Here is a 16,990-nt window from a genome sequence, read left to right on the forward strand (position 1 = left end):
CATCAGAAATCAGCAAATCTATAATATATACTAAATGGCTTGTTGGTCAATTTGCACTATGGCACAGGACTAAATAGCAAATGAGTTATGGGATGATATGCTTATGAGATTCCTAAACACTTCTTGTATATCAGTTTATATTTCTGCACGTAGCACATTTGTTCTCGCTTGTTTAATATTAACGTGATTACAACTATCAATCTATCTATAGCCAGATGTCATAATCCAGTAAGGGGTGGCTGTTTGTTTTTGAGCTAGTTGTTTTACAGGGAGGGACACTAACCCTCCGCCAACCCATTTGTTGACATGTAGGATTTTAACATTCATCGGTCCGTCATCCAATTCCCTTTTGCCCCATCAGGAGCATATAGGCCCAGGGAATATTAAATGTGTATGTGTATGATGAGATGGAGGGATGGAATGGAGAGGTATGTGAGAGAGAAGTGGGGTGTGTGTTGGGGGGACGGCAGTGTAATGGCAGGGGATAAGATGACATGGAGGCAATTTGTCTGTGGTCACCCCGTACGGGATTAAAGCATCTGGCTACAGATAGATAGTACATACGTATGTGTGTGTATATCCTTCTCGTCATCACCATCATCACCATCATCATCATCCTGACCCTACTTGCCACAGTAAAATATGAAGTGGGTATGCATTACATAGGCAAAGAGAAAGCCTAGAAGCATGAGAACTACCAACAGAGTGCCAAGTGAAATAGACTACACAATTATTCACTCAACACTCAAGCCTTCATCATCCTGGCTCCTTCATGCAACAAAGTCGGCCTGCAAAAAATTAATCTAAGTGGTTCTGTGGTACTAAACTCATTAAAGAAATATTTTTGGTCATATGTCTACAACTTACACTGCTAAGAGGGGAAGCTACCAATTATTTTACCAATAATTATGGAAATCTTATGGTTATTAGATATGATCAGTCTGCGTCCAAAATTATTGTATGCAGTCAGCGATGATAGAGAGGTTAAATATATTCGATCGCTGTTCAGTCCTTCGGAAATTATATGCAGTTCTAAATATAATCCAGGGTGTTCCAAAATATCTCAAATTATTTTCATACAACTGGTACTATCTCCATCCATCCATCAGTCATCTACTCTGTCTATCTGTCTCTGTCTGTCTGTCTCTGTCTCTCTTTGCCCCATCATGAACCTGGGCTAGGTTACTCATACCCAACGTTTAAGCAAAGGGTGGCCGGCCTCACTCACCCCTCTGTGGAAGTATGTGTGCAATAAACCCCAACCACCCCTCAGATGGTCACCCTTACAGGCTCCATCCAGTTGAAGCACCTTAACCCACTAAACCACCAGGCATCTTTCTATACAACTGGCACTATAATCTGGAGGGAAACTAGCAAATCAGCTTTATAGGTACCATTTCAACTTCAAAATTCTGGGTATTTTGGACATCTCAGAGCACTGTATTTCTCTTAACACTTTCAGTCACATCCACACACTCACTCTCTCTCTCTCTCACACACACACACGCACACAATGCTCCTTCACTTCCTCTCTGTTAATAATGTGACTTTCTGCATTATATATTTTGGGTGTCTTCCTCTTGGCAGTGTAAGATTCAAGCATATGACCTTGTTTATCATCCTGACTAGAACTGTATTATGATCTCGTGGGTCCCTTATAAACAGCAGTTGTCATCATGCACTGCTACACATTAACATCTTTATAGTAAGTTCTACATAAATATATCTACTCTCAACACATTCACTGCAATGATGTCTATTTGGCTTTTTTCTTCCTACTGCCAGATGGATGTACATGGTTCAGGGGAGACCTACTGTAGTGAAAGTGTTAGCTATGTTGCAGTCTCATCTTAGTCTCTTTTACACTAACTTGGCCCAGATTTTCACCCTTTTGCAGCTTACTTCGCAAAGCTCAGTGGCAGAAAAAGACAATGCCATGCTTCTACATCCCTTCCACAGCATTTCTTCATGATTTGTTCCATATTCAAGTGTTAATCTCATGGTACAACTCCAAAATTCAAGATGGAGAGATAGTTTTAGGCCAAGTTAGAGTGAAATGAGTATAGAATCAGCAAACATTAATTTATAAAGCCACACGAAGCAATTCTAATGTTTGGTGAGATTCTTTGACCTCGAATGACCCCAAGGAAGGTCACATGGTCAATCTTAGAAACAAACTACCATACAAAATAATCTGCAATAGTAGGATTTATACTTCATTGCTAAATAGGCTCCTTGGCACCTCTTCCTTAGCAGTTTATTCTTGCATATGACATATTATTATCCTCTTGATGGAGATATGTGAGAGGGGTATGAGTTGGAAGGAGGGTGGTCAAATGCAAGGACAGGGTGACATGGAGGTGATTTGTTTGTGGCCACCCCTTACGAGATGAAGGAATATGGCAATAGATAGATAGAGAAATAGATTTAAAGCCTACACTCACAGCACACAGTTTACAATTTCCTCACACACACACACACACACACACACACACACACACACACACACACACACACACACACACACACACACACACACACACACACACACACCAGCACAACAGGAGTGGCTAGGATACAAGATGCAAAACAAATTATTAAAGAAGAGGTGTTAAGAATCCCATTAACCCAATGAAACTATGGTCCTGTATTTACCTGTACTGTATCAACAAACTACAGTGGCCTATTCATTTAAAAATCTTCTACTGTCATTCATTTCTACGGATTACTGAAGCTTCTCTGTAATGTATAAAAATAGCATGCACCATCAGTTAGCGTCTCCTACAGGCACTGATATAGAGGAGCATCGTATATCTGAAATTCATCATCATCATTGTCACCATCATTATCATCGTGTTATTATTATTATCTTTGTAAGTGCTACATGGATCATCATCATCATCATCATCATTGTCACCTTCCTAAATATCATCACCATCACCATAACCTTCTACTTCTCCTCCTCCTCATCATCATCATCATCATTATCACTGTCACCTTCAAAAGTTATCATCATCATCAACATAATCCTCCTCCTCCTCATCATCATCATCATCGGCATCATTATCACCGTCACTTTCATAACTATCATCATCATCATCATCACCACAACCCTCTTCCTCTTCCTCCTCCTCCTCATCATCATCATCATTGCCATCATCACCTTCCTCATCATCATAATAGAGAGATCATATATGCATAATTGATGGACTTGGATATGTACTTAAGACTTAAACCAGATAATTATGTTTAACTGAGATTAATACTATGCAAACATATGGACTTAGGTGTTTAATTCACACTAAAAACTGATGATGATGATGATGATGATGATGATGATGATGAGGAGGAGGAGGAGGAGGAATGATTTATGCGATACTGTCTGCATGAGAATTATGACAGTGTGAGTGAGTGAATTAGAGTATACAGTAACAGTGATAAGGGGACTGAGCCTGTCCAAAAGAATAAATGGATGTGAATTAGTCAACACAGGAATATTGATAGTGAAATAATCTATCGCTGAAAAATTATTGGTTTTGATACCATCGACAGAATATTAATAAAAGAATGATTATATTGTCAGCGCTATAAGAATGATGTGTAAATATCGTCAGCAGAAAAAGAATGAAGTGAGTCTGTTTATGGAAGAATGAGTGTGTGAGTGATATTGCCTACAGAGCAAGGCCAGTATGAATATACTGTCAACACTGCAAGAATGATATCCAAGTGATTATGTGTTCAGTATTATTAGGAGAAGAAGAATGGCCTGACTGATTTTGTGTGCTGAGGAAGAATGATGAGTGACTATACTGTACCTAAAAGACAAGAATGACAGTATGAACATATTGTCAACACTGCAAGAATGATATGAGTTAATATTGTCAACAGAACTAGTATATTCGGAGGGAATTTGTCTGCTGGATATGAATTATGAAGTGAGTGATTATAGAACATTAATGACAGCATGGATATAAAAGTTTAATATGACACTGGTTAATAATTTCAGGCTTTATCGTGCATTCCCCAATTCTAACTCTGATCATTTGTGGAATATATAAACTTAACAAGAACACAAGCTATGCGATTTCAACCTTTGTCGTGTGCTCCCCAATTCTAACTCTAATCATTTGTTGCACTCTTCTATCCATTCTATCCATCCATCCATCGTCCACTCCTATACTATGCCATCTGGAGAGTAGGGGTCTTGGGCTAGGCTACTGCGCATCATTTAGCCATGTCAACATATATAATTATTGTGTTTTCACCAGTATTGTATGGTCATGAACCCAATTAGAGCTGAAAATCAATTTTTAAAAGAAATTTTGTCACATACTCCTTAATTTTTTAACATTACGTATGAACTATTATCATTTTTGTGTCATGCAATTTCAACACTCGTCAAACTAATACATATTTTTGTTATATGTTGCATAATTCCTAATTTACTTTCCCTGTACGTTTTACAATTCCAAAATTACTTAACCATCATCATCATCATCATTTCAATCTTTATTCTCACCTAAAGATGGATATTTACTCTCATCATCATCATCATCATCATAATTATCATCATCATCATCATCCTAACCCTCTTTCCCATAATTCCAACCGTTACTGTAGTCTGCACAATGCTTGTCAACTTAAAACTTTCTACATCATTTACTGGTTCCCCAATCTAGGACTCATTGTAGCTAAGACAGGCCAAGATTCAACGTAGCTAAGAGCCAAGTCTAGGTCGTAAAGTAGTCTTCTTAACACCTCTTCCTTGGTGATTAATTCTACATATTCCACCATAATATTCTCTTGTAAACTACTGATGGAAAATAGGTCAATATTAAAAGTGGAATGTGGAAAATAAATCACTCAGGAAAAGGTGCTACAACACTTCCTCTGTCACCTAGAATAGTGCTCTAATATTCACCATAACTAAAGCTTGTCAATTTATCATCACCGGTGCTGTCTTATGAAATTATCACACTTCCTTATCAAATTATCGTCACCAGCACTGTCTCCTAAAACTATCATCACCGGCGCTACCTTATCAAATTATAATCACCGGTGCTATGTCGTCAAAAGCCCCCTAGGACACAGTGTGGGATCTGAACGCCGTCAGCTGCATCTTGCGAGCGTTCTCTTCTGCAGATTTCTGTCGATTCTCTGTGATCTGTAGTGCTCGCATCAGCTGGGCGTTCTCCAGGTACAACTCCTTTACTAGTGTGTCACTCCGGCTGGCTTTTGTCAACTGGAAGAGAAGGTTTCAAGAATCATTAAATTCACTTTCACCTTAAATTCACTCTCATCTTAAATGTCAGGACCAACTTGCCTAGCCCCGGGTTCCTACACTCCTCAAGGGGCAACATAGAATTGGATGAAGGATGGATGGAACATTATTATCCAAAACCTATTCCCCACTATGCCAAAAATCCTCATCCTCATCCTCATCCCGGCCCTAATTATCAATGAAGGGACTGGGTAAGGCAGGATTCAGAAACAAGGAAGGAGAATACATACAGGAAATATAACACAAAGTATATACAGTAAAGATGTGTATGTAAAGAATGTATAAGAGAATATATAACAGCAAGCGTAGTGAAGTAAGCCACACAAACATTATTCTGAATACTGCAAAAGGTACAGCTCATAAAATACAGATTTAATGGCAAGTTTGAAGATCAGTTCCTATGAAAATGTGTGATATGACAACAAAGCAGGTCTTAAATTTATGTGTACACAATCTCTTCCTTAAACCACACTATGTTATTAGCACCCGGGATCAATCTGCTAAACACACACACACACACACACACACACACACACACAATACTTTACTTAATTTACCTTCACCTTTGGCCTCACCTGGTCTTTGTACTTAGCTATATGTTGGCCGAGCATTTGTTGGGTTGCCACCATCATGCTCTCGAGATTCTGTACTTCCGCTGCGTGCTGCTCTCGTGTGACTGTGGAAAGGAAAGTGACAAAAATCTTACAGTAAAAACTCTCACATCTGAAATACGTGGTTCCAAAGACTTTACAGAAAACAGAATATTTTGAAAAGTGGAATCATAGGTACAATTATGAGAAAATAAAATAAAGTCTAGAATAATTTGAATATAACTGTAAAGTGATAAAAATCTTACAGAACAAACTCTCAAATCTGAAATACGTGGTTCCAAAGACTTTACAGAAAACAGAATAGTTTGAAAAGTGGAATCATAAGGATAGCTATGAGAAAATAAAGTCCTGAATACTTTGGATAATAAACACAATGATGTACCTTGCATTAGTATTTTTATCATGGACTTTGGAAAGGGGATGCTTTTGGAAACTGGATTGTGAGATTTGGGAGTTTGTACTATATTATCAACATCAGATACAAAATATCATGTAGACTGGTTAAAAGTATAATTCCTTTTAGCTGCTATCTCTGTAACTGTAGCATTTCTCTCTACTACCACTACTGTAGTACAATGGTCACTACTCTTCTCAACTCACCTATTCTTTCTCACTACAGACTCTTCATAGCACCAGTATAACTACACACATTCATTAACCCTTCTTTGCATTTCTCCTACACAAAAGTCAGCCAATATTCTCTGCTCTTTTATGTTCACAATTGGTCAACTCTGAATCAATCTTCCTCTATCAACAACCTTCACTAAACATAGCCCCTCCTTAGCTGAAAACTATCTATCCATCTATCTACTGCCAGATGCCTGAATCCCATATGAGGTGGCCACAAACAAATCGCCTCCAAGTCGCCCTGTCCCCCACCACTTCACTGCCCTGCTCCCAGCTCACACATCCCTCTCTCATATACCTCTCCACTCCGTCCCTCCATCTCATCCTTGGCCTTCCCCTCCCTCTACCCCCCTCTACCTCACTCACATACACTCTCCTCAACAGTTTCTCACTCTCCATCCTGAAAACAATGATTATTATTTCCCCATTAGGAGTGTAAAGAGCTGGGGATATGCTACTCAGTCCAGACACATGAGGTGAAGGTAGCAGGTCAACTATTTAGAAGTGATTTTATGTGACTAATTAAACCTACCCGCCCTAGACTCAGATCTGTAAGGGCCACATCTAGCTGGAGCATCTTAACCTACTAAACCACCAGGCATCCTCTCTCCCTCTCTCTTTCTCTCCCTTTTTTTTTTTTTTTTTTTTTTTTTAAGATGATGAACTGAGGAAGGAAAACAAATAAAATAAAAATTCCATACACCCTATAGGTATCCTCTGTTCATTTAAAAACCTGTGACAGTTGGATTTGAAGTTTATGGAAACCACCCAACATTCAGCACTACAGTAAACTCTTAATTATCTGTTGTTATTCAGCCAAGCCCTCTGCCAAAAGACGTGAAATGGTGGATATTGCACAGTACCCCCAATCAGCTCGATATTCGGCATCGAGAAGGATATTGTGTTACAGTATTATCCGTCTCGACCCTTTATCCGAAAAACTTTCCCATGAGTAAATGATGAGAACCAGGCATAAAATACAAGAATACATAAAATATAGTAATACAGTGCCAGCTGGCTACCGATTACAAGCTGGTTGATATGCCTCAATGCCGGATATTTCACAGAACCGCCAGTTACATCCTGTTTCGGCACCATATATTGCATAATTTTCCCAGGTACTGCTTTAATAGGGCCAAACCAACAGCACCAGATACTACACTGGGCCGTATATTGTTTATTTATCTATCTATTGCCAGACGCCTTAATCTCGTAAGGAGTGGCCACAAACAAATCGCCTCCATGTTGCCCTGTCCCCCGCCATTTCACTGCCCTGCTCCCAGCTCACCCCCCTGTCTCATATACCTCTCCACTCCATTCCTTCCATCTCATCCTTGGCCTCTCCCTCCCTCTCCCCCATCCACCTCACTCACATACTCTCCTCATCAGTCTCTCACTCTCCATCCTCTCCACATGGCCGGATATTGGATGAAAGATAATTGAGGGTTTGCTGTGTGTAATTTGAGGGCTATGAGAGGCCATCCACACCAGTGAAAAGAGTAATTTTGTGTGTGTTACCTGTGAGGATATGATGTGCATGGGTGTGGTGGTGCCGTAGAGCATTTTCCAGGTACTTCAGTCTCTCCTGACACTGACGCAGCTGAGAACGCAATGATACTGTGATGGTCTCTTCTCCGAGACTACGTGCTCCTCCCTGGTGTAAACATCATCACCATCATCATCATCAAGGGGCAAAACAACATCAACAATACTGCTACTAATTCTACTACGAGTACTACTACTACTACTACTACTATTAATAACAATAATAATAATAACACAGGCATTTATCATCATCAAGGAACACAGCAGCAACAATAATATTACAGTACAGGCATTTCTCACTCAAAGGATAGTAAGCAATTTTTTCCAAATAACTGGTATTAAAACTGGCATATTAGATTATTAAACCCACGGAATCTAGGGTTGTTGTTGCCTTATTTTCTTACTGACACCTCCTATCCATTTCACTGAGCTTAAAATAGTTCTCAGTTCTTCACAGTTAAGATAAAGCCTTAATGAATAATACTGGTTATAGATGCGGCCCAGGTTTATCAACGCTGTGAATCCAGAGGAGTGCAGGTTAACACTGCCCATCTTTAGCAGTCCACTGTCCTTCATTTGGGGGATAAGGACGGGACATGAGGGACGTTTGTAGAGATAGGAACCTCAGCTACCTGGTTATAAAGGTGCCAACACATCAACAGCCTTCATAAACTCCTTCAATTTTTTTCGTTTTTAAAGGCTCCAACATGCTTGCATGTGTCAGCCTTGGTCACCTAATGGCGGCTCTCCACGCTGCACGACCCATTGCAGCCTCCCTGTTCAGTCCCTTAACCCTAAGGTCACACTTAATGACCTCGTCCCATGTCTTTCTCGGTCTACCCCTCATAGCCCCACCCCCAATATTAACACTTCTCACCTTCCCCACCCAATTATCACCCCCCATCCTCTCCACATGTCCAAACCACCTCAATCTACCTCTCCTCATCACAACACCAATACACTCCAGTCCCATCCTACCTCTCAACTCTTCCATTGTAAACCCAGCCCCTCCAGGCCTTGGACGCAGGGACGCACTGCACATCCACATAATCATTGTCATTTCTGTACGTCTGAGCCGGCGAATGTCTTCCTCCTTCACTGCCCAGGTCTCACTGCCATACAGCATTACACTCCTAACACATGCTGCATACAAAGACCCCTTAGCACGTAGGGAGAGCCCTCTCAATGTCAGGAGAGGCAAGAGCTCCCTGAACTTCTTCCAACCACTTCTCACCCTAGCCACAGAGCTAGCTCCAGCCCCACCTCCAGCACACAACATGTCTCCCAAATAACAAAACTCTTCCACACACTCAAGAGATTCACCAGCAAGTTCAATCCTTTCACGTCTGACGATCTCCACCTGCTCACCCCGGCACGCCGTACACATAAAATCAGCATTATCTCGCAGTCTACCTCTGATATCACTACACTACATCTCTTATGCACCCACTTATCACACACACCGCATAAGATGGAATTACTTCCCACGCCCTTGTGGCAAACTGCACATGGCCACTCTCCCTCGTCTTTGACAGTACCGCCACCAACCCTAGATATCATCACTTTTGTTTTATCTGCATATACCCTTAAACCCTTTTGCCCCATACCATCTCTCCACTTCCTAAACCTTTCCTCCGCCTCCCTTTCATTCTCTGCAATCAACACCAAATCATCAGCATACAACAACTCCCACGGGAGTCCGTTTCTAAAGTCACGTGAAAGGGCTTCAAGTACCATGATAAACAACATGGGACTCAAGACTGACCCCTGATGCACGCCAACATTCACGGAAAACTCATCACTCAAATCTCCATTCACTCTCACCTGGGTGTGAGCACCCACATACATGGCCATAACCACCCTAACCAGCCACTCCTCCAAGCCAAGCTTTCTCATTGCCCACTTCACCACCTCTCTAGGGACTCTGTCAAAGGCCTTTTCCAAATCAACAAAAACAAAATAAAGATCCCTTCTCCTACCAATATATTTTTCCTGAAGCTGTCGAACAATGAATATGGCATCAGTGGTCCCCCTACCTGGCATAAACCCAAACTGCATCTCATCAATATTCACTCTTTCTCTAATCATACCTTCTAAAACTCTCTCCATTACCTTCATTATCTGATCTAAAAGCTTTATACCTCTATAATTTCCCCTTTCCAGGGCATCACCCTTCCCTTTATACACATTTACAATTACACTCTTCAGCCAATCATCTGGGACAACACACTCATAAATAATCCTATTTATCAGGTCAGTGACTAAACTCACCCCTATATCGCCTGAGGCCTTCAACATTTCGGCAGTCAACCCAGACACACCTGCTGCCTTCCCCACCCTCATCCTGCCTATTGCCTCACTCACAGTAGCAGTATCAATCAAAGGCCAAGGGCCAGACACTGGATCTGCTGGCTCCAAACCTTCCCTGTCCCAGTCAAACTCCTCATTCAACAACCGGTTATAATGCTCTCTCCATGCATCTTTAATATCCTCACTGTTCACCACTACCCTTCCTTCATCATTCTTCACACACTGCTCACCTATGATATCCCGATTATCCCTCTTCACCTGACCTGCCACCCTAAATATATTTTTCCTTTCCCCATGATTTAGGTTATCAAGTAATTGTCTCTGTGACTCAGACTTTGCCCTGTATACCTCTCTCCTAGCCCTACACTTGGCAGCCAAATATTCCTCTTTGCTACCACCCTTCTTCCATTCCCGGAAAAGCCTTCTTTTCTCCTTAATTGCAGCTTCTACACCCTCATCCCACCACCAAGTTACTTTATGTCTTGGTGGTCCTCTTGTCCAGCCGCAAGTTACATCAGTAACTCTCAAGAAATTGTTCTTGAGGGCTCTGTACTGTTCATTAACGCCTCTGTCTACAGCTCCCTGTTCACCCACCACTCTCCTCAACTCGCTATAGAAGGCATCCCTTACTACTTGGTTTTTCAGCTTCCATATTTTCCTCCTAGGTACATAAGTCCTCTTTTTCATCACTTGTTCTTTAAGCACCATATCACAAATCAATAGTTTGTGCTGCTGCACACACTCCTCACTTCCTATAACTTTAACATCCCTCACTAACCTTCTATCGGCCCTCCTAACCAGAAAATAATCTATCTGACTGCTATTTCCCCCAGACTCATACGTAATTAACCTACTGTCTCTTTTCCTAAAATATGTGTTGCACACAATCATGCCCGTTGCCTCCCCAAACTCGAGTATCCTTTCCCCTTCTGCATTCCTTAGACCAGATGCACATCCCCCATGCACTCCTTCATAACCTTGTGCTGCTTCACCTACATGACCATTTAAGTCCCCTCCCAAAATCACAATCTCATCATCCCTCATACCACCCACTACATGTATTAAATCATCCCAAAATCTATCTTTCTCTGATTCATCCAATCCTGCCTGTGGAGCATATGCCGATATAATCACAGCTATCTTTCTTCCCAACAGAATTTTCACTACCAATATCCTATCGCTTACTCTCAAAACATTCATAACATATTCCACCCATTTCTCCGCAACCATCACACCAACACCTCCATATCCGTCTGTCCCCCCCTGCCAAAACAACTTATAGCAACAGTCCTTCCCAACAATCTTTCTGGCTGATCCACCCCTGTACTGGACTTCCTGCAAACACGCCACATCCACCCACCTCCTACTGAATGCCTCAACGACTTCCCCTGCTCTTCCCCTCAAACTTCCCACATTCCATGAACCCAGCCTCATCCCCCTGGGTGATTTACTGTCCTCAGGCTTGCTTTGAACCTTATTTTGTTTTGTCATCTTCAGTATTAATAATAAATGGGGACAGACACAGCACAGGTCCCACTCACTGCACAGTCCCAGGTCCAGGCAATGGATCTGGGACCCCTAGCCCACCAGCTTACCAGTGGCTGTGGTAGTGGCCTCGGGGCACCCTGCCAGGACAGCTGCAGGGACACCCTCCAAGCGCGTCTTGGCACTGCAACTATCCCGCCATAATACACCCACTGATAGGGCAGCCTCCTGGGGCGCTACTCCCAGGTTCGGGCCCCTCTCTATTGGGCGGAAGCGGCAGCCTGGGAACCGCAATGCCCTGTACCCTCTAGCACAGGCCCGAGCCCCATCTCGCCCTGGACCCATGATCTATGCCGGCGGAACCCCCACCACACCTCCCCCCAGAAGTCCGCCACTAGGTAGCGGGGGCAAAGTTTTCTGGCCGCATGCCCTTGCTGGCGCCAACCCCTGTAACGTAGTGGGATACGTTGTGTGAAATGTGAAGTGCATGTGATGTAGTGCATAGATAGTTAGAGGAAATGTTTGGGACAGTATGCTGGTCTACTCTCCATGTTACTGTCACACTGAAAAGGTCAGCAAAGGGGGATGGTTAGATAGCTAGTGAAACAGGAGCTCCAGCTCTCCCTATCACCAGCATTCCCATTCCCCTCGGGAGTACTACCCTGTTCGGCCCGTGCTACGACCTCCTCCTCCTACACAATGCATTTCCTAAGCTGAATTAAATATGGTACCAGCAAGAAGAAGCTACCTAACAGGGAGAAATAACCTACCTACCAGCAAGGATAAACTACTTAAAGACAGACATCACCAAAATCAACATGTTAAGGGAATCAGACATCCACTCACGGCACACAGCTGTCCCTGGCTCTCCATTGGGGTTGGTTCCTCGCCGTCGCTAGTATGGCCATTCACCATTACGCCTCTCTCCTGTATGAAGGAATGAAGCATTTATATTACACCATCAGTATCTCCAGTTACTTACAAATACAGTACCAACAATAGAAAGTCAATATAAATGTTCTACTCTGCCTGTCATCATCATTTAATATCCTCTACCTATTATCACTCTGCATCATCATCATCACCACTTAATACCAACTATCTATTATCAGTTTATATCATCATCATCATCATCACCACTTAATACCGCCTACCAGTAATCAGTTTACATCATCATCCTTATCATCATCACCATCACCATCATCCTGAACCACATTCACACAAAGATGTTATACAGTGAGGCAGGATCCAGTAACAGGGAAAGAGAAAGCAGGGAAGTGGGGGAACTCTCAACATCATGCCTAGTTAAATGCGTGTATATTGATGCCTACCTGGACACTGCTGCGCTGTTGACTAACCAGCTCTCTGACACGCTGCTCGGACTCCTGCCTCACCCTGTCCAGTTCCTCAAGCACTGAAACACATTGAAGTTGGAATAATGGGATATTACAGTAAAGTATTATTCTTAAACTCAGAGTACTGGTACATTTTTGTGTGTGTGTGTGTGTGTTCTTACCTACCTACCTAATTGTATCTTTACAGGAATGAGTCAAGCTTGTACTGTCCCGTGTCTTAAACCATATTTATCGTACATATCCTTAAATTTGTGAATTGTTTTGGCACACACTATTTCATTCGGTAGTGCATTCCACTGATCAATTGCTCTGTTTGGGAAACTGAATTTCCTTACGTCTTTATCACCTCTCTTCTTATGCAGTTTTTTGCAGTGTCCTCTTGCTGATGCCTCTCCATATGTTAAGTAATCATTTATGTCTATTTTCTCCTTTCCTGATATGCATTTATATAGCATTATCATGTCACCTCTTTTCCTTCTCTCCTGTAGTGTTGGTAGATTCAGTTTATTTAGTCTTTCTTCGTAGCTTAGGTGTGTGTGTGTGTGTGTGTGTGTGTGTGTGTGTGTGTGTGTGTGTGTGTGTGTGTGTGTGTGTGTGTGTGTGTGTGTGTGTGTGTGTGTGTGTGTGTGTTTGTGTGTGTGTGTGTGTGTGTGTGTTTTCCCCCAAATTTAAACATCCTTGATATACTGTACAGTACTGTGAGAACTGTCTGTACGAACAATGATTAAAATTCAGCAGCCTGGTCACAGGTCTAGTCATAATGTACTTTCTGGCACAAGACTGGTGTAAATTCTGAGTCAGTGAATTAAAGTGAAAGTGTACTTCCCCTACTCTAGTAACAATACAATTTGGAATTTATCTAACAAAAAGGTAATTTCTTATATATATATACATAACGCATCCCTTGCAGATAATACTGTATTCATGGTTGACTGCACTAGTCAATCCACAGTCCCCCCCTCACCTCAATAGCCTGCACTGCTACCAGAATAGGGTGGTAACTCTCTCACTGGTACTGATTGATTCAAGATTCAAAAGAGTCTTATGTACTTTATAATTTATTCTTTCCATATGCAACTGACTTATTCAGTTTAGAAGAGATTTTTACAACTGGATGGGTTAGATGCAGCCTCCATCAATCCTTTCACTGCAGGACATCTTCCCTGTTGTATACAATCATCAGGAAGTGGTAAGAATAAATATAAAAGTACAACACTGGACAAAAAGGGTTAATAAATCTTCACAACTTTTTGTCAACGTCTGTAACTATGTGAGACGCGAACGTACTGACCTGTAGTGACCTGTAGCTGTGCTTGGTGTAGCTGTGAGGTCAAGTTGTTCACCTGTTCTTGTAGGCTGGTACATTCCTGGGTTGCTGCCAGTCTCACCTCAGCCACACGCTCCTCCACACCTCGTTCCTGTGTTGGTGTAACCTCTTCAATATGATTATGTGCCTTTGTATATTATTGTAGCTACTTCTAGACAACTGTATTAAGATTATAGGCTCACAGTATTTCATGTTAAGTTGTGAGTGTGCCCCAGTAATATCAGACAAAAACTTGCTATAGTTGTAATATTCAAATAGTATTGAATACTGACCCCTTTCTTACATGGAGATTAAGACCCTCTATTATCCCAAGCCAGTAACAGTAAAGTATCACAAATCAGTAAAAGAAATCTCTCCCTCCCTCCTTTTTTTTTTCCCTTACCATACTGAGCCGATCTTCCCGCAGCTGATCCACCTGCTTGCGTAACAGGGTCACTTCCTCCTCCAGCTCAGTTACCTGGAAATATCACACAAACCATAAGGTGAACATGACATCATCAGCATTTCTCTCATATATCATCATTATCACCATCATTTTCATCATCATCAGAAGTGACTGGGATGAGCAAGATAGGGCTAAATAATGGATGGATGGATGGATGGATAGATGAATATAAGTGAATACATCAAGGTACCATGAACTCAAAATGCCTAGGATGACATAATGGACAAATGAACAGTTCATGGCAGTAAATTAAAAAGGCTGGGGTTGGAAATTAAAATACCTGGTACAGGATATTACTCTTCTTTAATCTGAACCAAAATCTCAGCCATCTCACCTGTTTCTCCCACACGGCGCTCTCATCAATGGTGGAGAGGCGATCGGAGTCATCAGAGTGATCCCGCCCACCTCCACCACCACCACCTCCACCCCCAGCCAACACAAGGTCCTCGTACTCTCGGATTTTGCGCTCCAAGGCTGAGAATTTGTCGTCGTAGAGGCGGCGCTCCTCCTCGTAGTAATCTTGTTCTTCTTGCAGCTTCAGGCTCCAGTAGTCCTCACTCTTGTCAAACTCCACTCGCAGGATCTGATCACATAAAAGGAGGGTTAAGAGTTTATTTACACCCAGACAATAAGTTCTATGATGGGTGTGTGACATTAAAACAACATTTTGGAAATCTATAAAATGACCATGAATGAAAAAAAGGGGGGAAAAAAAAAATCATCATCATCATCATCAACAATCATCATCATTATCAATCATCATCATGATCCTTTTTGACATCTTCCACTGTCACTCCTTTTCCTCTTCCAGATGATCTATCCTAAATTAAGTAAAATAATCTACAATGGAAATGAAAATAATAGAAATAATAAGGTCATTGTGGAATTTATTTAAAAAAAAAAAAGGGGATTACAAAAACCAGATTACTATTATTGATAAATCACAGTACACCAGGATTAAAAAGACTGGTTATGAAGACACACTGCCAGCGTCCTCACCTCCAAGTCCTGCTCCAGCTTACTGTTCTTCTCAAGGAGGCTGGCACGCTGCTTCTCCAGGCTGTCTCGCTCTCGGGTAAGGTCATCCTCCAGTCCTGTGATCTGACACACAAAACAATATGACCACAAATACAACTCACAAACAAGTCATTCTGTCCTCACTGTAATATTTCCACTTACACACACACACACACACACACACACACACACACACACACAAAGAAAAAGGATATGTAAATAAATCAGTAAATAAATAAAATAATAATAACAATGATAATAATAATAATAATAATAATAATACCTATCTATAGCCAGATGACTGATCCCAAAAGGTGGCCACAAACAAATCACCTCCATGTCACCCTGTCCCTTGCCATCTCACTGCCCTCCCCCAACTTTACACCCACTTCTCTCATATATTGTATCTCTTTACTCCATCCCCCCATCCATTAATAACAATAATAATAATAGTAATAATAAGAATCATCATCATCATCATCATCTGGAACTCAAGAACAACCTATTTTGCCTCCCTGTATTGCTGTCTCTTACTGTTACAACATACCTCTCTCTCACAGTACATACAATTCTTCAACATAACCTTAACAAAATACAACCTAACATTCGCTCTGCTCTCACTGAAATGTTGCCTCCAAACCACCTTAAACTAACCCACCTCATGCATGTCACCTTTAATACCACCTCTCACACCACAACACACACATACTCACATCCTGCACCTCACTCTAACAAAATACATACCAAAGAACTCACCCTAATCTCATGGTAGTCCTGCCCCTCATACTAAAACTCACACTATCTATCTATCTATCTATTGCCAGACGCCTTAATCCCATACGAGGTGGCCACAAACAAACCACCTCCATGTCACCCTGTCCCCTGCCATTTCATTGCCCTGCTCCCAGCTCACCCCCCCCCTGTCTCATATACCTCTCCACTCCATCCATCCATCTCATCCTTGGCTTTCCCCTCCCTATCTCCCCC

At 41.8% G+C, this 16,990-nt stretch overlaps 1 protein-coding gene across 1 annotated transcript in view; it reads right to left on the reverse strand.

Annotated features, from left to right (window-relative positions):
* Nucleotides 1-5,036: 5,036 nt before the first annotated feature.
* Nin (blastoderm-specific gene 25D) overlaps nt 5,037-16,990 on the reverse strand; it is a 66,653-nt gene continuing 54,699 nt past the window's right edge. The window contains exons 21-29 of the mRNA XM_080281036.1: nt 15,986-16,087; nt 15,321-15,569; nt 14,924-14,998; nt 14,506-14,632; nt 13,191-13,273; nt 12,706-12,786; nt 8,038-8,173; nt 5,857-5,957; nt 5,037-5,242 (exon numbers count right to left, since the gene is read on the reverse strand). Coding sequence (XP_080137162.1) covers nt 5,081-5,242; nt 5,857-5,957; nt 8,038-8,173; nt 12,706-12,786; nt 13,191-13,273; nt 14,506-14,632; nt 14,924-14,998; nt 15,321-15,569; nt 15,986-16,087 — 1,116 coding nt within the window. The 3' untranslated portion in view covers nt 5,037-5,080. The remainder of the gene's footprint in view (nt 5,243-5,856; nt 5,958-8,037; nt 8,174-12,705; nt 12,787-13,190; nt 13,274-14,505; nt 14,633-14,923; nt 14,999-15,320; nt 15,570-15,985; nt 16,088-16,990) is intronic.

Source organism: Coenobita brevimanus, chromosome 11, assembly GCF_032717465.1.
Source record: "Coenobita brevimanus isolate Jiangsu-jjx chromosome 11, ASM3271746v2, whole genome shotgun sequence".
Taxonomy (NCBI): Eukaryota; Metazoa; Arthropoda; class Malacostraca; order Decapoda; family Coenobitidae; genus Coenobita; species Coenobita brevimanus.